Source organism: Protopterus annectens, chromosome 2.part1, assembly GCF_019279795.1.
Source record: "Protopterus annectens isolate FY-2018-M chromosome 2.part1, PAN1.0, whole genome shotgun sequence".
NCBI lineage: Eukaryota > Metazoa > Chordata > Ceratodontiformes > Protopteridae > Protopterus > Protopterus annectens.
The window spans coordinates 1,214,547,606-1,214,574,362 of NC_056729.1; the positions used below are offsets into that span (position 1 = coordinate 1,214,547,606).

Here is a 26,757-nt window from a genome sequence, read left to right on the forward strand (position 1 = left end):
TTAAAAGGCTCTAGATACCAATCATAGGGTTCTTACAGGTCAAAGGAATGGGTTGCCTCTACCTACAAATCTGGAGGAAATAAAGCACAACCCTACAGTAAACAGTCTCAATGAATTCCCTCTGACATCACCAAGCACTTATCTTTTGGCAGCCCCCGTAGGGGGAAAATTAGCACTTCATGCTCAAAATTGGCAGTTAATAACTCAGGACAAGTGGGTATTAAACATAGTATCCCAGGGATACAGTTTTCATTTCCATACTTTGCCAATTCCAAACGGTTGGCCAGACCTGCCACAAAATCAATGGGCAGAGGCACAGAAACAAGTTACGTCCGTCATGGATTTGGGGGCTATTCAGTCAGTACCAGAACAGGAAAAAGGGCAAGGGTTTTACTCGAGACTGCTCTTGGTACCCAGAAAAGATGGTGCCTGGTGCCCAATACTGGATTTATCGATTTTGAACACATTCTTAGACATCCCAAAATTCAAAATGCTGACTTTGCAACAGCTTCTGCCCATGCTGGGCAAGAACGCTTGGCTAGTGACTCTAGACTTAAGAGGCATACCTGCATATCCCAATAAAGGGAATCATGCAAAAGATACCTCCGCTTCAAGGCTGGTTTTATGCAATACCAATTCTCTGCACTGCCTTTTGGCTTATCTACTGTGGCCAGGGTCTTTACAAAGTGCCTGGCACCAGAAATTGCATTTTGCAGACAAAGAAGCATACAAATCTCTCCTTACTTGGACGACTGTCTCATTCAAGCAGAAAACAAGGACATTCTTCTTCAACATCTGGCGTTTGTAAAAGGGCTTCTAACATGTCTAGGGTACACAATAAAAAGAAATCACAACTGGTGCCCTCTCAAAGATTACATTCCTGGGTGCAAGCTTGAATACAACTGCCCAGATGACTTACCTTACGCCAGACAAACAAAGGCAACTGACTATATACTTCAAACAGATGGCAACAAAACCCAATTATCTGCAAGACAAATTCTGCAGGCTTTGGGGTTCATGGCGTCCTGCATTCTACTAAATCCATATGCAAGACTGCATATGAGGAAACTACAGTGGTATCTACAAAGTTTATGGAGTCAACATTGTCACAGTCTGGAAACAATGATTCCTGTCATTCCCTGCCTACAACAGGAGTTTCTTTGGTGGGCAGAGACATGTCACCAGAACATGGAACAGTCTTTCACTCTACCCCTGCCAGCCAAACCCTAACTACAGACACATCAGACTTTGCTTGGGGGCCCACCTGGCATATGGAACCCAAAACAAATGCATCTGCATATCAACCAGAAAGAGATGTTAGCTGTTCAGAATGCCCTGACAGCCTTGAAGGACTTACTTTATCCAGGACAACTACTGATAAAGACTGACAACACCACGGTTATGTGGTACATAAACAAGCAGGGGGGTATACATTCCTACCCCCTTTGCAGGCTAGCCATGGCATTATGTGGAAAAATACTGAAGTCAACATGTTTTGTATTCTGTATTTAAAGGGTTAAGCAGAAAAATGTTCACTGCGTGCAAACTGAAATGTTCTGGAAAATGTTGATCACTGAGGAATGCAGGAGTTAATCTTAAACTGCTGATAAAGTTAATGGTGCAAGAATAACTGTGGTACTGGCTGGTAAAAACAAGTAATCAAACTATCAGTTTTAATGAAAGTCCTCTGTGCTACGTGTATGTACGTGCAGGAGGGTCTATATAAGGAGAACTTAAAGTACAAGTAGCCAGACTGCTGGCATATTACTATCATGTAGCAGATCTCCATGCATGTAAAATAAAGCTGTTTTACTTGCTTACAAGAACTTGTGTGATTCTTCCAGAATATGTTAGAAGAGTAAAATCTTTCGACATAACTGGCGTAACGTTAGGCGGCCCCTGCAGCCGAATCGAACAAAGAGAGGCTGAAAACCTGCAGGTGGAGAGAGATCAGGCTCTCCTCGAATGAAAGACCTCCAACTGAAACAGGTTGAAATTAGAGGCCAGTCACTCTTTCCAGATTCAATCCGTGAGGTGGCAGCGAAACAGGCGGAGGAATCACAAAGGTAAGCAAAAGAAAAGCTATTTTTGTTGTTTCTGATTGGAATTTTTTGTCTAAATTTTAAGGACTAGTCAAGGGAGAAATTTAATTTTCTCAAAGTATAAGGAGTATATGTGAATAGATTCCATATACAAGAGATCTCAGGAACAGGAATAGTTTCTCATAAGAGAAATGGGAACAGGAACCCGTTGCGTCAAAGGTGACGACAATCTGAAGATGAAAAGTTTATGTTTGATTTACACCCAAAGAACGTAAAATATTTAGATAAATGGAAAAAGATCATGGGTTTAGTGGATGTTTAAATAAGTCAGAATGTCAAAATCTAGTAAGATCACTGTGCAAACAGGCAGGAAATAAGACAAGGAATCAAAAGAAGGTGGGGTTTCCCCAGGCACAGAAATGGCTGGAGGAAGCAAATAAAAGACATAGGAACAAAATTTGAAAAAAGGGTGTGGTAATTCAAGTGAAAGAGATGTGTACTTTGTTAAAAGGAAGATAGTAAAACTTCCAAGTGTGTAGAACCAGAATGCAGACTCTCTTAGATAAAATAGAAGAACATTGGAAGCCCAAGGCAGATTGGACTTGCATTAATCAATGCATTCAATCAGATGACGAAACCGTGACAGTTATCTACATCATCTCTCACACAATGTTTTGATGCTCATAGTGGGTTGATTAAGGTAGAAAATCAGGAAAATGACTCGCCCTATGAACAGCAACTGAAAAATGCATTCCTAAAGGGCTGCAAGACAGCCATTGGTAACTTTATACAAAAGCATATGATCACACACAGGACAGCGCATCTACAGCCCCTTATGGAGTATGCTAGACATGCTGAGAAATATCTGAAGGAAAAGAAAGATAAACAAGCCCAGACTTTTACAGTTAGTGAAGATGGAACTTTAATGTTAGTTCAGGGTTCCGCAAACCACGGAAGAGGCGTGGCAGGGGAAGAGGACGAGGACGGGGGCTAAGTCATTCTGAGGATTTCGAGGGTAGGCAAAGAGGGAGTGTTTTAAGTGCGGTAAGAAAGGACATTTCGCCAGAGATTGCAGAGGACCGGAGAAACCGATGGTTGCTTCCGGTGGTACCGCATGACTATATGATGGTCAAGAAGACGTAGATGGAGGGTATGAGGAAGAAGAACAAAGTGAGAATGGGGAAGTAGGTACAAGTGAAGGCAATTGGTGGGAACAGGAAATGGCAAAAAAAATGAGGAATATCAAATGGTAAATCTAACAGCACTAGCATCAACTATGCAATTGGAATCCCAACCAGTGCCAAACTTATTATGGTCGCAGGGTCAGCACGATATTGGACTGATTAGAATGGCAGGACAGGTAAAGATTACACCCAAGTCAGAATTTAGACCTCATAAACAGCAGTATCCCTTGAGCAGAAAGGCAGAGGAGGGCATTTTACCGGTAATCTCAGCACTTTTGAAAGCTGGAGTATTAATTCTGTGCACAGACTCACCGTGTAATACGCCCTTATTTCCAGTAAAAAAAAAAAAAAAAAAAAAAACGGATGGGACATGGAGGATGGTACAAGACTTACAGGCAATAAATGCCACAGTGGTACCTCGGGCCCCCATGGTCCCAGATCCGTCTATTCTGCTGAACGATATCCTTCCTACGGATAACTACTTTTCTGTAATTGATATCAGTAATGCCTTTTTCTCTATTCCCTTGCAGAAAGATAGTAGATTTTGGTTTGCATTTACGTTTATGGGCAAGCGTTATACCTATACCAGGTTACCGCAGGACACTGAAAGTCCGACCATCTTCTCACAAGAGATGTCCACCAATTTGGCTCAGTTCCAACCAGCCCAGGTGCCACCTACTGCTGCGTGGATGATATCCTCCTGGCCGCGACTACGGAAGAACTCTGTAAGTCCGAGACTATTCGACTACTACACTTTCTGGCACACGAAGGACATAAGGTAAATAAGTCTAAGTTACAATTTTGTAAATTAGAAGTCGTTACCTGGGTTATACTATCTCTGGGAAGGGCAGGCGATTAGATGACAGCAGAAAGAATGCTATTTTACAAGCCCCATGCCAACTACAAAAAAAGAAATGATGTCCTTTTTAGGCATTACGAACTTCTGTCGTAGTTGGATTCCCAACTACGCCGAAGAAGTGCACCCGCTATCAGACTTAATTTTTGCAATACCGATGGCGGCAAAAGATTTGCTGCACTGGACAGACAAGGCAGTACAGGCATTTACTAGGATCAAGCAACTGATAGCTGGGTCAGCAACATTGGGGTTTACAGATTACAGTAAGACCTTTATACAGACTGTAGATTGCAAGCAGGGATTTATGACATCTGTTTTAATGCAAATGTATGGAGATAAGTTAAGACCATTGGCATTTTACTCTAGCAAATTAGACTCAGTAGCACGAGCATTACCACACTGTGTGCAAGCAGTAATTGCAGCCGCTTTGGTGGTACAAGCATCTGCCACGTTGGTATTGTTCCACGATCTTACGTTAAAAATCCTGCACTCTGTAGCAGTCATCCTTCTGCAGGACAAGTTAACATTTCTGTCACCTAGCAGACATTTATCTTGTATGACTACGCTGTTATCGCAGCCACACATGACAATTGAGAGATGCACTACCTTAAATCCAGCGACATTGCTACCTGTTGCTGAAGGCGGTATTCGCATGTATGCTTAGATCTCATACATTCTAAAGTTCTACCAAGACCGGATCTTAAAGATCAACCCTTACTACATGCGGACTGGACACTGTTTGTAGATGAGTCAGCACGCAAAACAGAAACAGGCACCACTCAGGTAGGGTATGCAGTTACTACTGCAACTCAGATAATAGAGGCAAGACCACTCCCGGGAACTTATCCGCTCAAGCAGCGGAACTGATTGCTGTGACAAGGGCATGTCTCCTTTCGGAGGACAGGGATGTCACTATCTATCTGGATAGTCAATATGCCTTCTCTACGGTGCATGTGTTTGCTCAGCAATGGAAAAATAGGGGATGGTTACAACCTCGGGAAAGACATTATGCACAAAGACCTAATCCTTGAATTACTACAAGCCGTCCAACGCCACGAGTTTGCCATCTGTAAATGCGCTGCTCATACCCATGCTAAGGACCGGTATCACTTAGTAATGCCCTAGCAGACAAAGCAGCCAAAGAGGCAGCTATGTCCAGTACCTTTTCACTTGAAACCACACCTACAGAATTACAACCAACAGATAAATTTGATTTGCAAACCTTACAAGTCATGCAGGAACTTAGCACAGTACAGGAAAAACAACGCTGGACTAGGTATGGTGTTAGGCAGAACAAAGGAATCTATGTGGGACGGATAATAAATATGTTTTGCCTACTAATCTTTTAGGTATGCAGCACTAGTTGTGCATGGCCCTTCCCATCTGGGCCCTGCAGCTATGGTTAGAATTATCCACCTTACCTTTTGGACCAAGGGTTTCATTGCATATGCAAAAGCGTTTTGTCTATCCTGCATAGTATGTGCTAAATACCACGGGGAGGGTCAGAGTTGCTCCGGCATCATTTCCAACACCCCTATCCTTTTCATACAATATGTATGGACTTCATCAAATTGACCCGGCACAACTAAAGAAGTTTGTGTTAGTAATAGTAGATGCATTTACTAAGTGGGTTGAGGCTTTTCGGTGACACATCCGGATGCTCAATCAGTGGCTAAAATTTTGGTCAATCACATCGTCCGCACTTTGGACTTCCTACGCATCTACTCTGACAACGTACGCATTTTGTCATTCAGATCATACACACACTGTCTTCAGTTTTCCTAATTGAATTGTAACACCATTCTCCCTACCACCCACTGTCTGCAGGGTTGGTGGAGCCATAACGGCATTCTAAAAGGCAAGTTGAGAAAACTCATGGCGAGACACATCAGTCTTGGATTACCTGTCTACCTCTAGCCCTCCTTTCCATGCGCACAACTCCCACCTCAAAGAGTCACCCCATTTGAGTTGTTGTATGGGAGACCTTATTACGTCCGGGAGAGGCAAAAGTAGTTGCCTGCGGGCGTGAGGGTGAGGAGATAGCTGAGTACATGAGGAAAATGCTGACCAATACTAACAGCTGTTTAACGAATGATTGTTTTCAGGTTCAAGAGGCGACAAGATCACGGAAATCAGACCCGGCGAGTGGGTCTGGATCAAAATAATAAAGCAAGAATTGGGCATCCCCCAAATGGGAGGGCCCCTACCAGGTGCTAATCGCAACTCCAACAGCAGTTCGGATTAAAGAAAGGTCCTCATGGATCCACCTAACGCACTGCAAAATCATAAAACATTTTAAGTTAAATAAAGACTTGAGTTCCCCTGAGGAACAAACAGACAGCAACAATCATGAAGGACAATAATGAGAATAAGAGAAAATGGTTCTATTGCAATGTTTTATTGTTTATAACTATTGTGATTGTAATATTTCTGTTTTGGACATTTCTGTCTTTTAATGAAGCTAGCCATTCAAAAGAGACAAACACACCAGCTGGCATCCAAACTTTAATACATATCAAGCGATTAAATATGCATATGCATCCTCAATGAATGTCTCAAATTGTTGGGTATGTACTGCAATACCTACTGTACACAGTGGCTTAATGTTAGGGACAGCCCTCTGGGAATAAATGATACTTGGAATAGTTTGTTGTTTGAAACCACAGAAGTACCACTGAGAGACAAGGTGGCTGCCTCTTCTGGGCCAAAATGGAACAGTGTGTTTTCAAAAAGATTCGGAAAGTTAAGGTGGGGCTGAGCCAATGTAATTTGACGATAGTTCATAATTGTAACCTAGAAGGGCAGTGTGAGACCAAGTTTGGAGCTATAAAAAAAGACATCAGTGTAAATGATATTAGTTTTGTTGAAAAAATGCTGTATGTATATGGCCTGTTATTTAAGGGGCTAAAGCCAAATGGGAGTTATGAATTTGCAACCAATATTACCATCAAAACAAATGATTGTTATTTTATTTGTGGTAGGAAAGCATATAAATGGTTACCATATGGCTGGTCAGGAAGTTGTTTTTTGGGATATCTGATACCAGGTATCAGACACGCAAATGTATTACCTCAAAGTAAAATACAAAATGCACGTTCTCTTAATAAACCTATTAATCCGTAGGTAACATTGATCGTCATGGATTTATCACCATGACTTGGCACACGTCAGCAGCAAAGGACTCTCACATATGGACCTAGGCGATGATGTAATTGCTTGGGCTGGTATTTTGCCAGCGTATGGGACAGTAAAATCCATCTGGGAACTGAGAAAACTGTCAAAACTGTTAGAGACTCTGAGTAATCGACATTTTCAGCGCTAGAATTGGTGACAGGCAATTAGCGATGAGAACAGTAGTGTTGCAGAACCATATGGCTCGATTTCACCCTAGCGGCGAAGGAAAAATAGTTCAACAAGTTTTGAACTGACTAAACCTGGTCCAAACCCCTTGACTGACTTTTTCCAAAATCTGTTTGGAAACTGGGGTTCTGTGTTGATGAACATTTTAATTTCTGTATGTGTTGGTGCAATCATATTTTTGCTGCTTGGCTGCTGTTGCATACCATGTATCAAAATGATAATATCGAAGGTTATCTCTGCCAATGCTACAAAAGCATATTTCTCTGATTATGAGAAGGTATACAACGTATCTGGGATTGTGTAAAATAAACAGTATACAAAATGTTGTAAGGAAATGTGGAAAAATACTGAAGTCAACATGTTTTGTATTCTGTATTTAAAGGGTTAAGCAGAAAAATGTTCACTGCGTGCAAACTGAAATGTTCTGGAAAATGTTGATCACTGAGGAATGCAGGAGTTAATCTTAAACTGCTGATAAAGTTAATGGTGCAAGAATAACTGTGGTACTGGCTGGTAAAAACAAGTAATCAAACTATCAATTTTAATGAAAGTCCTCTGTGCTACGTGTATGTACGTGCAGGAGGGTCTATATAAGGAGAACTTAAAGTACAAGTAGCCAGACTGCTGGCATATTACTATCATGTAGCAGATCTCCATGCATGTAAAATAAAGCTGTTTTACTTGCTTACAAGAACTTGGTGTGATTCTTCCAGAATATGTTAGAAGAGTAAAATCTTTCGACACTTAGACATCCCAAAATTCAAAATGCTGACTTTGCAACAGCTTCTGCCCATGCTGGGCAAGAACGCTTGGCTAGTGACTCTAGACTTAAGAGGCATACCTGCATATCCCAATAAAGGGAATCATGCAAAAGATACCTCCGCTTCAAGGCTGGTTTTATGCATTACCAATTCTCTGCACTGCCTTTTGGCTTATCTACTGTGGCCAGGGTCTTTACAAAGTGCCTGGCACCAGAAATTACATTTTGCAGACAAAGAAGCATACAAATCTCTCCTTACTTGGACGACTGTCTCATTCAAGCAGAAAACAAGGACATTCTTCTTCAACATCTGGCGTTTGTAAAAGGGCTTCTAACATGTCTAGGGTACACAATAAAAAGAAATCACAACTGGTGCCCTCTCAAAAGATTACATTCCTGGGTGCAAGCTTGAATACAACTGCCCAGATGGCTTACCTTACGCCAGACAAACAAAGGCAACTGACTATTTACTTCAAACAGATGGCAACAAAAACCCAATTATCTGCAAGACAAATTCTGCAGGCTTTGGGGTTCATGGCGTCCTGCATTCTACTAAATCCATATGCAAGACTGCATATGAGGAAACTACAGTGGTATCTACAAAGTTTATGGAGTCAACATTGTCACAGTCTGGAAACAATGATTCCTGTCATTCCCTGCCTACAACAGGAGTTTCTTTGGTGGGCAGAGACATGTCACCAGAACATGGAACAGTCTTTCACTCTACCCCTGCCAGCCAAACCCTAACTACAGACACATCAGACTTTGCTTGGGGGCCCACCTGGCATATGGAACCCAAAACAAATGCATCTGCATATCAACCAGAAAGAGATGTTAGCTGTTCAGAATGCCCTGACAGCCTTGAAGGACTTACTTTATCCAGGACAACTACTGATAAAGACTGACAACACCACGGTTATGTGGTACATAAACAAGCAGGGGGGTATACATTCCTACCCCCTTTGCAGGCTAGCCATGGCATTATGGGACACGGCCTTGACTTACCAAGTGCTTCTTCAAGCTCAATTCTTGCCAGGAAAACAAAATACTCTGGCAGATGACCTAAGCAGAAATCTTATGGACCGTCCCGAGTGGAAACTGGATCCACAAGTCTTCAGCATGATAACAGAGAAATGGAGGAGCCTGGACATAGATCTATTTGCCTCTCCCCAGAATTATCAACTGGACAAATTCTGCACAAGGACTTATCACAGACAAGCATGGAAAGTGGGTGCCCTATCCTTCAGTTGGAAAAAACTATCGGTCTATCCCTATCCTCCTCTGCCTGTTCTTCCCAAGGTCTTACTAAAGGTCAGACAGGAAAAAACAAAAATGATTCTAATTGCCCCTGACTGGCCTCACCAGCACTGGTACCCAATTCTAAGGAATATGTCTCAACTCCCTCCTTGGTACTTGCCTCAAATACCTCATCTACTGTCTCAGCACAGCAATCAAATTCTGCACAATCAGCTCCAAACTCTGAACCTGGCAGCATGGCTGATCATGTAATTATTCAAACACCACCTCTCAGTAAATCTGTGATGGATGTCATTTGGAAGTCAGAAGGCCTAGTACTAGAAAATCTTATGCCGATAAATGGAAGAGATTCTGTGCTTGGAACCAAGCACAAGGGACTGACACAGCAAAGCTAAATATTCCTCAGATTTTACAATACTTGACTGAGATGCTTGACAAGGGCCTATCTTTTTCATCAATAAAAATCCATGCTTCTGCCATTTCGGCTCATTACAACACAGAGCCTCCCATCTTTTCTCATCCTCTGCTAAAACAGTATCCTAGAGGGGCCAAAAATTTAAGGCCTCCCAGAAGATCACCAACTCCTGCATGGGACCTCAATTTTGTGTTGGAAAAGCTCACCCTGCCTCCATTTGAACCAGCAGCTACTGCGGATATAAAGTTTTTATCTTGGAAAACAGCTTTCCTTTTATTTATTTATTTATATTTGTTGACCGGGAGTGTCCGACTGGACGTAGGTCCATTTTCAGCGGAGGCCCGGGGAGAAAAGCTGCACAGTTAAAATAAACAGTAGTTACATTGGATTACATAGCGATTAACAATTTACATAACAATTACTTACAACATATTTACAGATGAAGAACATAGTACATCAGTAGACAACTAGAATCTTTATCTGTGAAGTACATAACAGACATTAACAAATGTTACAAGAAGAAGTTCCTGCTGTATAATAAATACTGGCTTATGAGCATCTGAGCTTGCTATAATCAAGGTAGTTAGTGGAGTGGAAAGAAAGGTAGTGGTTGGATGGGGAGGGTGATATTAGAGTGGGAGTTGCAAGGGCATAGCCAGCATGTTTTTTAGGTGCGCTTTTAGTAAAGTTTTGAAGTGGGTGCATGATGGTATGGATTTAATTGAGGTGGGAGGAAGTTCCGTAATTTGGCTATGGTGCAAGAGGATAGTGCTTCACCAGCAGAGTTATTGGCTTTAGTGATCTGCAAGTGATTTTTGTTGCTGGATCTTAGTGGTCTGGTGGTGCGATAGGGTTGGATTAGATTCTGGAGGGATGGGACATTTAGTGGATGATTTACTAGTTTGTGGGCGAGTAAGAGTTGATACCATTGAAGGAGGTGAGGGAGTTCAAGCCAGCCCAGTTTAGCAAGTGAGAGAGTGGTGACTACGGTAGGATGCTCCTGTGGCGAATTTGGCGATTTTGTTGTAGCAGGTCTCTAGCTTGTTTAGAGCGCATTGCCTTAGGTTGGTATATATTGGACAGGCATAAAGTAGGGTGGAGATAACTTGGGAATTTTCTGTTGAAATCTTTGCTGCTTTGGTGAGAATTTGCTTATTTCTGTATAGCGCTCCTAGTTTTTTGTGGACTTTTTTATGGTCAAGGATATGTGAATGTCAAATTTTAGTTTGTCTATTTCCACTCCTAGCAATTTGGTGTGTTCAGTTGGGTATATAGTGGTGTTGTCTTTTGCTGTGATGTTAAAAGTGGGAGTTGTTTCAAGTATGCTTGGTGGGTTGGAAGATGAGTAGTTTAGTTTTGTTTGGGTTGAGTATTAATTGGGCATCGGATAACCAAGTTAAAACAGAGGAAAAGGCTTCCTGTGTGACTTTTTGCAGTTTGGGTAGGGACTGGGCTGAGTCATCTGCATATTGTATGAGTGTGCCATTTTTGGTGGCAGAGGCTATATTATTGGTGAAAACAGAGAAGAGTAGGGGTCCAAGGATGGATCCTTGGGGAACCCCTATGGAGACAGGTAGTTGGGGAGATATGTCATTCTGCCATACAATGGATTGTTGGCGGTCAGACAGGTAACTCTGAAACCAGTTGGTGACTGATTGTGAGAAGGATAGGTTATTGAGGACAGAGATAAGTTGTTTGTGTGGGACCATGTCAAATGCTTTAGATAGGTCTAGGAAAGTAGCAGAGGAGAGAGAGCCATTGTTTTTATGCTGAAGGATAGTGTTAGTAAAGGAGAGTAAGGCAGTGGTGGTGCTATGGTTTGGTCGGAAACCATGCTGAGTATTGGAAAGGAGGTTGTTAGTAAGGAGGTAGTCTGAGACCTGAGAGTGTATGCATCTCTCTAATATTTTGGAGAGTGGAGAAAGAATAGCTATGGGGGTGTAATTGATTAGTTCTTTGGAGGGTCCGCCTTTGTGGAGGGGAATTATATGTGATACTTGCCACAGTGTGGGAACGTAACTTTCTGACAGAGATCGGTTAATCAAGATGGATACTGGGTAGGCTAGAGCATCAGCTGCGATTTGTAGGTATTCACTTGGGAGGTTGTCTGCTGCTAATCTGGTGGGCTTAAGTTTAGTTAAGAGTTTTTTTATGTTGGAGGTAGGTACAGGAGAAAAAGAGAAGGCAGTGGGGAGATTACTAGTTGAAGGTGTGGGTTGGAGGGGAAGGGGGGTTGTGTTGTTTAGCTAGTGATAGCATGGTTTGTGTGAAGTGTGTGTTGAATGAGGTAGCAATATTTTCTAGGGTGTGAGGGATGTTAGGAGGAGGGGTACTGACTTTACCTGGGTGGAGGATGGAGTTTATGGAGGACCAGAATTGTTTGGGGCTGTGTTGAGAGGAGTCTAGGGCAGACTGGTAGTATTGGAATTTGTCATGTTTTATTAGCTTTTTGACTCTATTGCATAGTTCTAGGAATTTCTGTCTAGTTGTGGGGTTTTTGGTTTTGCGCCAGTGCTCCCATGCTTTATCCCTGCTTTTCATTTCTGACTTAGTGGTTTTCTGTAGCCATGGGGAGGGTTGTGCTTTGATTCTGGAAAGTCTTATGGGGGCATGGTAATTAAGGATGCTCAGGAAGGTAGTATTAAAAAATTCAGCTGCGTCATCAAGACTGAGGTACTTTAGAGGATGCCAGTTACATTCTTTGAGGGATGAGATGAATGTGAGTGGGTTAAAGTTTAGTTTTTTACGTATTTGATGGTAGATGACAGGTTTAGCGTGGTATAGGTATTTTTTGAGTAGGAATGTTGGGGAGTGATCACTGAGGCTATCTGATAAGCAGCCTGTTATATATGACTGGGGGCTCTTACTGACTAGTATCCAGTCCAGGGTAGTGTGCTTTCCTTCTGGCAATCACTTCAGCAAGAAGGGTTTCAGAACTACAGGCCCTCATGGCTGTGGAGCATTTTATTACATTTTACCCGGACAGGGTGTCCCTCAGGACCAATCCTTCCTTTATGTCTAAGGTGGTATTCAGTGTGGCTCTTAACCAAACTATTCACCTGCCAACTTTTTACCCAAATCCGCAGAACAAGGGGCAGCGGATTCTGCATTTCTTGGACGTACACAGACAACTAAGATTCTACTTAAACAGGACCAAATCTCTAAGAAAGTCTGAGCAGCTACTGGTGGCATTTGCTGCAGGATCAGAGGGGATGGCTATTTCATAGCAGACTATTTCAAAGTGCACTGCATTCGTTTCTGCTATTTGCATTATGGTAAACCGGTGCCCAAGGGAATCAGGTCACATTCCACCAGGGCTGCATCTACCTCAGCAGCTTTTCTCAGAGAGGTGCCAACCAAAGACATTCTAGAAGCTGCTACTTGGAGCTCTGTTCATACTTCTACAAAGCTCTATCATTTGCCTCTCTTCTCTATGTCCAGGGCAGGCTTTGCCACTGCAGTTTTGTAGGGCCTTATAGCCGCTCCTAATGCTATTTAGTTCCAGCCTCCCACCCACAGCTTTGGGATTCTACCCAAATGTAATGACTGCAACAGTGAAACATGAAGAACATAGTACAGTTGTGTACACTTACCATAAATGTAGATGTTCGAGTGTATTCACTGTTACAGTCCGGGTTACCCACCCGCCATTCCCCTTTTTTCTAGAACTTCTCCTTCCTTCACTATATTCTACAGCCTTTGTGGTGTATTTGCTTTTAGATGAAGGTAAAGTTTATGTTACAATTGCATTTATATATATATATATATATATATATATATATATATATCTGTATATATATATTTTTTGTTCCCCATTTGGGGGGCACCTGACATCTGGGGCAAGAAAAACTAAAGAAAATGGCATCGGCTGCATGTTTTATGCCACTGACAACCTGACGTCATGGAAGAGGAGACCGCAACCGACGCAGGACCCAAGACTTTGATATTCAGGCCGACTGAGGGCAACCTGCCAGAAGATTACCCAAATATAATGACTGCAACAGTGAATACACTCGAACATCTACATTTATGGTAAGTGTACACAACTGTACTTTCCGGTTGGGGTGGTGGGAAAAGAGAGTCCATGTAGTGTTGGTTAGGGTTAACATCCCTTCCATGAAAAAGTATCAGACTAAGCGTACATCTGAATGCCCTAAGCCTTAGATTCATAGGTTCATAGTTTAGTACTAAGCTAACTGCCCTTGCGAGCCATTTTAAGCCTAGCCAATTATCCCTTGTGAGACTCAAACCTCGCACCTTGTGTTTGTAAGGCAAACACCTTAGCCATTAAGCCACCCTCCCAACCCCTTCTCAAAGGGAATGGCAAGAGTTTATTCAGGGCTGTTAAATGCCTTAATGGCCCTGAATCCTCCCCAAGGGGTTTCTGTGCCTACTCCTCATTGGACTTCTACTCCTTCTAAATGGATTAGGGAACCCGATTCTTGAGATGAGTTTTCAGAGTGCGATGAGGGGTCCTTGTCTTATTTTTCCCAGATGCCTTTGGCTTATGGTTCTGATGAAGAGGAGTCTGAGTCCTAAATCTCCTTTTGAGGATTGCCCCCTGGAGACACTATAGCTAGAATGATGGAATGCTTTAAGTGGGATTCTAGTCAAGTGTCTGATATCCGGAAGAGGTATTATGAGCTGCTTCAGGTGGACACTCCTAAACCTTCTGCAGTACCTCCTGTGTTAGCTGCTTTGTTAAACACTTTTATAGCTACTTTTAAGTCTCCTCATTCTAAGTCTCCTGCTCCAAAGAAACCTGACAGGTTCTGTAAAGTTCCTAAGGATTTGTCAGTTTGTGTCCTTCTGCTGACCTTGCTGTGGTGTCATTCTTAACTTCACTGCAGGCTGGCTGTTCACACCTGTTATCTGGCCGTCTGTTATCAGTTAACTCTTAGGCAATGTATATTCTTCATAGCACAGTGTAGTGGCAGAAGCTTTAAGCAGGTCCAAAGTACAGGCTCATGAATGGATGCTGCACAGAGAATTGTTTCTGGACATAGTCCATCAGTGAGATATTCCTCAGGTAGATTATTTTGCCTCCCCTTTGAGCAGGCAGCTCACTCTTTTCTGTTCCAGAGTGCCATGCCATCTAGCATGGAAGGCAGACATCCTTTCTTTTCCTTGGAAGGGGGTGTTTTTCTATGCCCTCCCTCCCGTACTACTACTTCCAAGAGTTTTGCAGAGGATTCAGCTGGACTCCCCAAAATTCTTGCTAGTGAATTCCTTTTGGCCAAGACAGCACTGGTTCCCCCTCTTAATACATCTGGCCAGGGGTAACTACCACAAGTTACCTCACCAGTTGGACCTCCTCCCACAGGACTAGGCATCACTCATCTATCCTCATTTGCCCGCTGTTCAGCTAGCACTATGGGTGATAGGATTTTGATACCTTTTAGATAATTCTTTTCTGAAGAAGTGATTATGGTTTTACAGGAGGCAAAAAAAAAACTGCCAACCTTTAACCAGGAAGTCTTGTATGTCCATATGGAAGAGATTTTGTGTCTGGTTCCATGCTCATAATGAGGATCCTTTTTCAGTGGTGGTCCCTTTGGTTCTCTCCTATCTGGCTTGGCCTGTTCATCTGTAAAGGCCCATTTGTTAGCTTTTTCTGCCTGTCTGCCTTTAAATCCTCCTTTGGCCACTCACTTTGAGGTCAAACAGTTTCTTAAAGGCATCCTGCATCTTAGGCTCCCAAGGAAGTTTATCCATCCTCCTTGGGACCTTAATTTTGTCTTAGAAAAATTGACCCAGGCTCTGTAAAGAACAGCTGTCTTAACGGATGTAGTAAAGGTCCAGTGTAGCTGTGAAAACTCTCTCTGACCCCCCCCCCCACCCCACCCCAACCCCCCATTTGGGGGTTTGTATTTTTTTTTGTTTTTCACTTCTTTGGAGTGACCTGGTAACGCTTTCTGGGTAAGTGAGTTGCTGGGAGTGCCTCACTGTTGTTTTTGTTTTATTGTTTCCCACTTGTTAGCACTATTCTTTGTGTATCGGTTTTATTTGGTTTAGCAGTGGCTACAAACCTGCTTCCCTGAAGGCTTTCCTGAACAGGAGTGTATATGCGAGTGATAATTGTATGTGCCATCTGCATCCGTACCTTTGAGGGCATGACATCAGTTTTCCTGTCAGTGAGTACAGAGACTGATGAAAACATCTGTCTGGGACATGGGAAACAGAAGATGTAGAATCCCAAATATTTTGTTTTACTATTAACAATGACCTCTTCTCAAAGACCTACTGCTACTTAAGCACCATATACAGCTGTAATTTCTGGATTTGCTTATTTTTTGTGATATTTAACAATGTCAAGATTACTGTGTATGCATATAGCCATGTGACATTGTGGCTAGTGAGGATTTATACAGATATGCAGACAGTTGTGGTTTTCTAAGAAACTCCTTGATAAATTTGGCATTTTTATTCTTTGGTGTGTGTCCCCATTTATTAAAGGTTGGTCAGAAAGAGGGAGGGTATACTTGCATGGAGCACTACTTTAGACATTACTTAGTATAATGTCCTGGAAACCTGTTTGTGTGAGCAGAGTGCCACAGAATTTTGTTAAGGAACAGTATGGTAGCATGTGTCATTAAAGGAGAGTCAAATGTTGTAAATTTCTGCATATTGATATTGCATTATAGATTTAACATTTTGCTACATATGCAGGGGAAATACTAATGTGAGCTGTAAGTTGCTAAAACATTTTGGTTCTTGCAAAGTATTTCAGGCAAAAGGAAATCATACATATACCCGAGCTCATGAAGGAGAAGAGCTTCAGCAGGTTAACTTGTAAAACAGACTATAAACTTAGTTAACTTGTGTTTAAAAGCAGAGCTGCACCTTTTGCCATATCTGATGATTTTCCTTCCTTATTTGTAGGTAGAAGAGGGCTGGTGGAGTGGCACACTTAATGGAAAATCTGGCCTGTTTCCTTCCAACTTTGTAAAAGAAGTAGAAGTGACCGAAGATGAAGAAATACATGACCTTGTTGATGACGCAGGTGAAGTGTTGCAGAAAGCTGGTATATATCTGACAGTTAAGCATTGATGTTAAGTTGTCAATCTCGCCTTCATTCTTGTTGCAGAAAGCTGGTATATATCTGACAGTTAAGCATTGATGTTAAGTTGTCAATCTCGCCTTCATTCTTGCTGGATGGGTTCGGAGCCGATCCTCTGCTCTGACTCGGCACTTGCTAAGCTCGAGAGCTAATTTTACCAGCTCGAGGCAACCCTATATCCCATGATGCAAGGCGGAGACTACCCAGATCTCGTTTGCCGCTTCGCTTACGAGGTGCCTCTTTTACCTGTTCTAGGTAAGTTTTCTTAATAATAAAACTTTTAGTTTCACCCTTTTTAATTTTCATAACCTTAGTTGTTTTGTGAACCTTAACGTTTATTTTAACCCTATTCCCATTAGTGTTCCCTTTTTTTCGGGTTATTTATCCCCTTCCCTAGGTTAGGCCTTAGGCCTTCCCCTTTCCTAATTTTTCCTGTCAGGGATTTTTGTGTGTGTTTGAGTGTGTTGTATCCCTGTTTAGTTTAGATTATTGGATTGGGTGTTATTTGTGTGTGTGTGTGTCTGTGTTTTTCTTGTCACTTGTGTTTCCTCAACACAGCTATGTCGAAGGACACAAAGGTCTCAGGCTTCACGAAGTGTGACTCGTGCTGTCAAAAGATGTCTCTTGACAGACGGTCACACTTCTTGTGTTTACTGCCTGGGACCTCTGATTCTGCAGGACTCTTGTGCTATCTGTCATGCCTTCAGCCCAAGAGTCCTGCAGGAGCGCAGAAATAAATTAATATTGAGGGGCTTATTAAAGCCTGAGAGCTCCCTGACTAAGTCGGCTCCGGGGAAGCCCTCGAAACCTGTCAAGCCTTCGGCTGCAAGTCCCAAGCCATCGGCTACTGGTTCTGCTCCTTCAGTGTCGAGATCGGCTCCGGCCGGAACCGATCCTTCCATTCTGGAAGTCACAGTATCGGCTCCATCCGGCGCCGATACTGCCAGATCTGGACACTCAGTATCGGCTCCGGCTGGAGCTGACGTATCCTCGGCTCCTTCGGCTCCACTTATCTCCAAAAAGAGATCTCGATCCCCCTCATTGGAATCGATACGTTCGGCTCCGAGATCACCCCTGCTCTCGGAGCGGAGCCATCGGAGCCGTTCTTCTCGGTCGTCCAGGCTGTCTGATCACGACCTCGAGAGAGTGGTGAGTAGACTACTAAAGTCTCAGGCATTGGCCCAAATGCTCCATAGCCAGTCTCAACAGACGGTAGCTATTTCACATCCACCAAACATTCCTCCTTCGACTCTCTTACAGAGCTCAGAGCCGGAGCTCCTCGGAGCCGTGACTGTTGTAGCTTCGGAGCGCCGATACCACCCCTTGCGGCTCCGTCGTCCTCTGCTCCGATTTCCTCCTTGAGGCCTTCATTGGAGGGATCCGGGTGTCTGGTCTCGCTCGTCAGCTCCGAGGGGGCGAGTGGCATCGGACCCTTGTCCGACCCCATTCTCCCTCTCGGGGCTTCGGCGTTGGTGAGCTCAGCCCCGACATCTGCTTCGGAGCCTTCCCTCTCGGTGAGGCCTGGAGTTCCTATCTCTTCGGAGCGGGAACCTTCTGGTCTCTCTGATGGGGGAGCCTTCGAGGTGATGAGGAGTGTACTAGCCCCTGGGCATAGTCAACGGTCAGTTCCATCAGCTCCTCCCACTACAGTACCTGCTGATGTCTCCTCCCACTCTCTTGCTCCCGGACCCAGAGATCCAACGCCTCAGGTTTCCCCATTGGGAATATCTTCCTCTTCCGAGGCTTCTCCTGATCCGTCAGGTGAACCTCCACGGAAGAGGACATGTAAGAGGAAACATCTAGACTCCCCCGAGTCTATTACATCTGATACTGACTTGGACGAGTCGGAGGGATCCCCAAGGTCCTCCTCTGAGGATGTCTCTTTCTCAGACATCCTTGAACTCCTTAAGCAGAGGGGGAACTGGCCCTCCCTTAATCCTTCCAAGGACGAGTCAGTATACCTGGAGGCGTTCGGATCTCGACCCTCCACCTCCTGGGTGTCTCCGCCTTTCGACCCTCTTATGGACGTGGTGGCTCGGAAGGCGTGGAAGGCCCCGGATTCGGTGGAACCTATTCCTAGGAGGCCTTCTAAATTCATTATGGCCCCACCTGACAGGCAATATTTGACAAAAGGTGTCCCGGTTGATGCCATGGTGGTGGCTGCAGCCACCAAGAAGGAACTAGCTGATCCTTCAGTACCTGTCCATCCTCCTAACAAGGATTCTAGGACTATGGACAGGTACGGCAAGCGGATTTTTTCTTCAGCGACCTTTGCCATGCGATCGCTGAACTACTTGTGTCAGTTCACCCGCCTTCAAAGAGATGTTCTTAAAGAGTTGGGAGAAGTTTTACAGGATCAGTCAGCTGCTGGGTCTCAGGATAAGATTAGCTCACAGCTAGGAATCCTAAACTCCATTGTTAACTCCTCCATGCGGCTCATTTCTTATGCAGCCGATGGAGCGAGTAGGGCCGCAGGCACAGGAGTGGCTTTAAGGCATCAGTCCTGGATGCAGCTTTGTAATTTTGCAGACCCCTTCAAGGCATCCTTCACAAACTCCCCTTTTGATGGTTCGACCTTGTTCGGACCTCAATTGAAAGACACTTTGACTAGATGCGAACAAGATGGCAAGACTCTTTCTGCCGTAGGAGTCCGTTTCTCCACCCCTTCAAGACCTTACCCAAAAGGTCAGAAGGGAGGGAAAATGTGGTTCCGCAAATCTCAAGGAGGTCACGCCTGACGCACGAGGTCAGTTTACCCCCAGGGGCAGACAGGGTAACAACAACAGATGCCACCGTAGGGGCAGAGGGGGTCTGCAGAATCAGGGTAGCAGAGAGCCTCTTTCTGACAAACCCTTCCAGCATCCCTGAGATGTTGCCCGATTGTCCACCTTCGGAGGCAGTCGGGGGAAGATTATTGCTGTACCCAATAGCCTGGCTTTCCCTTTCTCAAGACAAATGGGTACAGTCGATTATATCCGAGGGTTACAAAATTCCCTTTATTCAAACCCCAATTCAGCAAAAGGGAACCCTTCCAGATGTTCCACCCGGTCTAAGGGAACTAGCAGTACCAGAGATTTCAAAACTGCTAGCAAAAAGAGCCATCCAGCCAGTCCCAGCAGACCAAATAGGATCCGGAATCTACTCAAGGTTCTTTTTAGTACCAAAAAAGACAGGGGACTGGAGACCAATATTAGATCTGAGCAAACTAAACAAGTTTGTAAAGAAAACAAGATTCCGGATGGTCACGCTTCAGTCCATTCTACCCTTTATGGGCAAGGACAATTGGATGTGCTCGGTAGATCTTGAGGATGCGTACTATCACATAAAAATTCACAAGCGCTCCAGAAGATTTCTCCGCTTTCGGCTGGGGACCAGTCACTTTCAATTCAGGGCCCTGCCCTTTGGACTCACTACAGCCCCCAGAGTGTTCACCAAATGTATGGCAGCGGTTACGGCTCACCTGAGACGTCAAGGATTCCAGGTGTTTCCATATCTAGACGACTGGCTCCTCACTGCCACCACCAGGCATCAACTTCTCCAAGCCAGAGATTACACCATTCACATTTGCAGAGGGCTAGAGATTTCTATAAATTTCGAAAAATCTGCCTTGTCGCCTTATCAATCTATTACTTTTATAGGCGCAAAATTGGACACCGTACAACTTTCAGCAAAGTTAACAGACCAAAGGATCTTGGACATTCAAAGTCACGTCCAGGTGATTCTTCTCAGCAACAAAATTCAGGCCAGATTTGTTCTGAAAGTATTGGATCTTATGGCGGCCGCCATAACACTTCTTCCCTTTGCCCGCTTTTGCATGCGTCTTCTACAATGGATGCTATTCGCCCAATGGCCCTTTCAACAACTTCCCATGCGTCACAGGATCATAATAACGCCAACTTGCAAAAGGCATCTGATCTGGTGGATATCGTCCCCTCAAGTCCATCAGGGCAGACCCTTTGTTCCTTTTGTCCCAGTCGCCACAGTTACATCGAACGCCTCCCTGATCGGGTGGGGGGGCATTATCAGGGCAGGATGGTCCATGGCACTTGGCAACCTTTCGAATACCATATGCACATAAATGTCCTAGAGATGAGAGCAGTGCTTTTAACGTTGCAAGCCCTCAACGACTCTCTTCCCCTGGGAACTATTGCAGTCCAAACGGACAATATGTCCGTAGTGTGGTATATCAACAAACAGGGCGGAACCAAGTCCTATCCACTGTGTCGAGAGGCTCTCAGACTTTGGCAGTGGGCAATCTCTTCTCAGCGGTTTCTGATAGCAACGCATATCCCCGGGAAATACAACATCATAGCGGATAGGTTGAGCAGAGCTATTCTCATGCCTCATGAGTGGTCTCTCAAACAATCAGTGACGGAAGAGATTTTTCAGGAGTGGGGCCTTCCTTGCTGCGACCTTTTTGCTACACCTCAAAACAGCAAATGCCCAGACTTCTTCTCTCTCTTCCCCCTTCCAGGCCATCCCCCCAGAGACGCTCTAACCCAAGATTGGCCCCGGGGACTTCTTTATGCTTTTCCCCCCTTTCCTCTGATACCTCAAGTAATTCAGAAAGCAACCGCCTTGAGAGCCAAGTTGATTCTCATTGCCCCTTATTGGCCTCGACAGATATGGTTTCCGTTCCTACATCGTTATCTCTTGGTACAGCCATGGCATCTGGACCCGGTTCCAGATCTTCTGACCCACCAGTCAGGGCAGCTGCACCAATCCATACCTTCTCTCAACCTCACTGCTTGGTTGCTCCACTTCCATCCTTAGCCAGGCTTCCTATGATTTCTAATCCTGTCCGGGATATCATAGTAGCTTCCCTTAAATCTTCTACCAGAAGGATTTACACTAGTAAATGGCAACGTTTCTCCTTCTGGGCAAAAGCTAGGAATATAGACCCCTATACTGCTCCGATTCATTCGGTCTTGGACTTCCTAGCTGAGATTTTTCATTCAGGATCCTCTTCCTCCACAGTAAAAGTTCAGCTGGCAGCCATTTCGAATTTTCATATAGGCTTTTTGGACCACAACATTATGTCACATAAACTTTGCAAGGCATTCCTTCGAGGTATCTTTTTACTTAAACCTCCAATTAGAGACCCCCCACCACATTGGGATCTAAATTTAATTTTAACATCCTTGATTTTCCCCCCTTTCGAACCTGCGGCTGCCTGTTCATTGAAATTTCTTTCTTGGAAGACACTCTTTCTAGTCGCCATTACTTCTGCCAGGAGAGTATCTGAGCTTCATGCTCTCTGCATTTGTCCTCCCTACTTAATCTTCCACAAAGACAGGGTATCTCTAAGGACTAATCCGTCTTTCTTACCCAAAGTGGCATCGCAGAAGAACTTAAATCAATCCATCGATCTTCCATTTTTTTTCCCCACATTATTCTGATAGAGCGGAACAAAAATTACATTGTCTTGATGTTCACTGCCAACTCAGATATTATCTAGACAAAACTAAACATTTTAGGAAATCTGATCAATTGTTTCTATCCTATGCAGAGAACAGGAAAGGCCTTCCAGTTTCCAAGGTGACTTTATCTAGATGGCTGTCTTCTGTGATCACTTACATTTATCAGCTCAAAGGCAAAGAGTTGATTTCTAGGCCAAAAGCCCATTCTACCAGAGCTCTAGTTACATCTACAGCCTTTCAGGCTAGACTTCCAATAGACACTATTTGTGCAGCAGCCACATGGGCCTCTCCTCATACCTTTGTTTCACATTACAAATTAGACTTGGCCTCCAGAGACAGAGCGAATTTTGGTTCCACCGTTCTTAAGAGTCTGTTCCATTGAGCCACCCAGGATAGAGGTGCTAGGGACGTGGTCCCATCCAGCAAGAATGAAGGCGAGATTGACAACTTAACATTAAGAAGTTATGTACCTACCATAACGTTCCATGTTAGTTGTCTTCTCTCGTCTTCTTTCTTGTGTCCCGCCCTCCATCCCCCTAGCCTGGTCAGACCGAGAAGATTATGCCTCTTCTCTTAATCTCTTTATCCTTTTTTCTAGCTAATCAGCTTCTAGTGTCACTAGATTAGGTTGATCCCTTTCAAAGGATTATGATGATTATGATTGTCATTTTTAGTATTGTTACTTTTTCTTCCTCCTCTACAGTTGGAAGAATTTATTCCATAATTTCCTTAGCTACCAAACGAGATCTGGGTAGTCTCCGCCTTGCATCATGGGATATAGGGTTGCCTCGAGCTGGTAAAATTAGCTCTCGAGCTTAGCAAGTGCTGAGTCGGAGCCGAGGATCGGCTCCGAACCCATCCAGCAAGAAAGAAGGCGAGAGAAGACAACTAACATGGAACGTTATGGTAGGTACATAACTTCTTATTTCAGCAGAGCAATCCTTTTTGGGGAAGAATGCACTCACACAGGCTTGTTTTTTTTTCCTGTAATTGTGCTGTGCTAGACTCAATGAGAACATATGGTAACAGCTGCAACATTAAGTTGCTATTAGTGGTTTAAGTAGGAATGCCACTGACTGTAAGGAATGTGCAGTAATAAGCTTTCATGGAACTGACCAGATTTCTAGTACATCACAGCTTTAGTAGTTAGTACTTATGGTCCTTAAATGAAGAGATGACTCGGGTTGGCTTAAATAGTTAAATATGTTTCATGCCCATTCAAAAGTAACCTTATCCTCTAGAGCTTTTGAAAGGTTTTGTGCTATATCACAGCACTGTGAAAATGAATTTGGTACTGCTCTTCAAAGTACTTCTTCTCAGTGAGTCCATTTATACCACTGGCTGTTCCTCTTTGATGGTGCCTGCTAAAAATGTTTGTACAGTGGTCCACAGCCCTTTCTCCCCTTCTTTTGGGGTTGTCCTTATGCATTGTCTTGATCAAACTAGGCTTGTAGCTTGTTTTCAAAGGAGACAGGAGCTGTTTGAGAACTCATTCTATAAAGTAGACTGTTTTTTCCAGAGATGAACCAGTGAAGATTTCTTTGGTGGGGTTTTGTTGCAGCTTAATATGATTCTTAAACATCTTTATTGAATTGTCACATAAGATATAGACATGTATGCATTAATAGAAAAGAAACCATATTGATATTTTTACATACACTATACATGTTTTTTTCCCTTCATAATGGTTATTCGATCCAACATATTACATAAAATGCTCAATTCCTGCCTTCCCTTATACCTCACTCCTGTTGAAAATTATTCTGCATGTATTCCCAGAAATTCTATTTCTTTTTAGTTTTCTCCTTCCCTTATCTAAATATCCCACTTCCAGTTTTTATCTTTTACAGTGTTCGATAACTAAAATACAGTTGCTGTAGATTTTTATTTTCATTTTTGTAGTAATTTTTTTTTTTTTTTTTGGCAGCCAAAATAATTAGTTAACAAAGCTTTACTATGTTTTAGCAAATTTCAGATCTAGGGTCCCAGCTTAAAAGAGTAACTTCCTTAGTTACAGCCATTTTCTCCCCAGTAGAGTATTTTGTAGGGATCTTTTAAAATTTGCCAACTGATTACACTCCCAGAAAATGTTCCCAGTTACTTCTTTCTTCCCCATCACACCTCCAATATTTGCTATCTATATGCAAAAATCCTAAATGTTCTGAGCTTTGTTTCATATTTAGGAGCCACGTGTCCTCACATAGCCTTGTAAATTGCGTTTCCAGTCTGTTTCCATTCATTTAAAATCTCCTCTGAATGATTCTTATGGTTGTCATGCATTATTTTATATGTTCTATTAATTTTCTTTTTTTAACAAATTTTGTTCTATATTTACTAAAAGCTCTGTCAGACCAGGTCTTTCACTTAGAACTCCCTTTTTTTTTTCATTTTTCTTGTACTCTGATACCAATCCCTAGTGGGGGTGTAGTCTCTTAACCTGCAGTCCAAACTTTTTGGTCTCATCACATTCTGTTACCTTTCCCTCTTTAGTTATTTGCTTCCAGTACTTTGGTTCCTTTGCCAGTTTTCTCTAGTAAGTTACAGTCCACTTTTGCCTATTTTCTGTACCCCTACTTGCAGTCATCCCTGTTGACAAAATCTCCTTTCTCCATCCCCGTCTTGGCATAGTTCTTAGAACACTTGCTGCAAGATTAGGAATGTAATATTTTGTGTGGTTATTTTTCTTCTTAAGGATCTGCATCCAGAATGCCCCCTCCTTATTTTTTGAACTCCCAACCCCCATTATCATCCCGTTTCACTTTGAGTTATAATTGAATTATAACGTTCTGCTTGTGTTATATATATGAGCTGTAACTGCATAGCTCTAAAATTTCAGTTCAAATGAGATAATCCTAAATCACCTTGTTCTATGGGGAGGATTGGATTATTTTAAGCAAGTCCTGGCCTGTTTCCGTCCCAGATAAATTCCTTCAACTCTATATTAATTATTGTGCACAATTTCCCTAGAGGTTGACCTTTATAAAACTAAAGCGTAATGTGGTCCTTGATTCACAGGCAGATGGTACAAATGTATGTTGTTCTGGGATGCAAATGTTTGGAACCCAACACAGAGGTGGTATGCTAGATTATTTATGATGCAATCACATTGGTACATTATGATCAAGGTTGGGTGGGCATTCAAAAGACATGCATAAATGGGCGTGCCTTCGTTGGAGGTTGAATGTCGAGCTGGTACCTCGACCTTCGTGAAAATCTACTGCCAATCGTTAGCGGAATGGAGTTCCGCTGTGGCAACCCCTAACCGGGAAAAGCCAAAAGACAACAACAACCAACTGACGTCATTAATTTGAATGTATATTTAGATTTGGTGGTGCTTGGGTATTCAGCGAGTAAGGGAAAATACTGATGACATGAAAACAAGGAACATCTGTCACTTTTTTATCACATTGCTATAGGCAGGCCATCTTGTATTGTTTTTATAGGTAGCAAATGTATTGTACATTATGCATGACAGCAACTGTACTCCTTCATTAATGTTAGTTATTAAACTGTCAAAATATAGACATCATTTGCAGATACAAAATTAAAATAAGTTAACAGCACAGAATTTTGTGAGTATATAATATAGTACTCATTCAGCAAATAGATAAAATAAATTAGGATATACCACTAATTCAGTAAAAAATTAAAATTAGGATAATTTAGAACACTTTCTGTGAACTTGCATAGACTTTCCTAAAAAGTTGGTGTTTAATGAACCTTTAAAACAAGATTTATATTACGTGTCCTTATCAGTGAAAGTATTAGATTACACAAGACTAGGCAAGATACACAGAATATTTTCCTAGGAAAACAGTGTCTTCCAGAAATTGGCAAATAATCCTGAGAACCACACTAAAATTTAAATGAAAATTTGGGAATGACTAGCAGCCCCTCGCCTAATGATCTGCGTGGTCTCATTGGGAAGTAGGATACAAAAAAATATTTTAGACACGTATGATCCAAATTTTGTAAGGCCTTAAAAACTCATGATCTTAAAGTTGCATATAGCCATAGCTAGTATAGCCATTAACAGGTCCAGCAGCACAGAATAGATGTGTCTTGTGATTGCTAGGCATACCTTCCAACCTGGAAACATCAAAAATCTGGATAAGGCCCATGAAAAATAGGTACAAATCGGTACACTGATTAACATAAAATTTGCATACATAATTACATAACCCCACCCACTCCAATGGAATTGTGGGGTACCAACTTTCAAATGCAAACTGAAGAACAGACAACTAAAAATATGACACCAGAGTCCCCCTGCAGCCATTCCAATGTCCCATTACCTGTCTATTTTGCCCCATTTATCCATAAGCACTAATGTGTGCATACTGCTTTACTTCTGCAATGATTTGGATTTTATTTTTACATTTTATAGCACAATGCACAAACAT

At 42.9% G+C, this 26,757-nt stretch overlaps 1 protein-coding gene across 6 annotated transcripts in view; it reads left to right on the forward strand.

The window, feature by feature from the left end:
• Positions 1–26,757, forward strand: part of LOC122794391 (CD2 associated protein) — a 3,269,826-nt gene that overhangs the window by 1,728,829 nt on the left and 1,514,240 nt on the right. For 5 of the 6 annotated variants that reach the window (XM_044062740.1, XM_044062738.1, XM_044062742.1 and 2 more), the window contains one exon: positions 16,757–16,898. In XM_044062740.1, coding sequence (XP_043918675.1) covers positions 16,757–16,898 — 142 coding nt within the window. The remainder of the gene's footprint in view (positions 1–16,756; positions 16,899–26,757) is intronic. The other variant, XM_044062739.1, reaches the window with a different exon arrangement.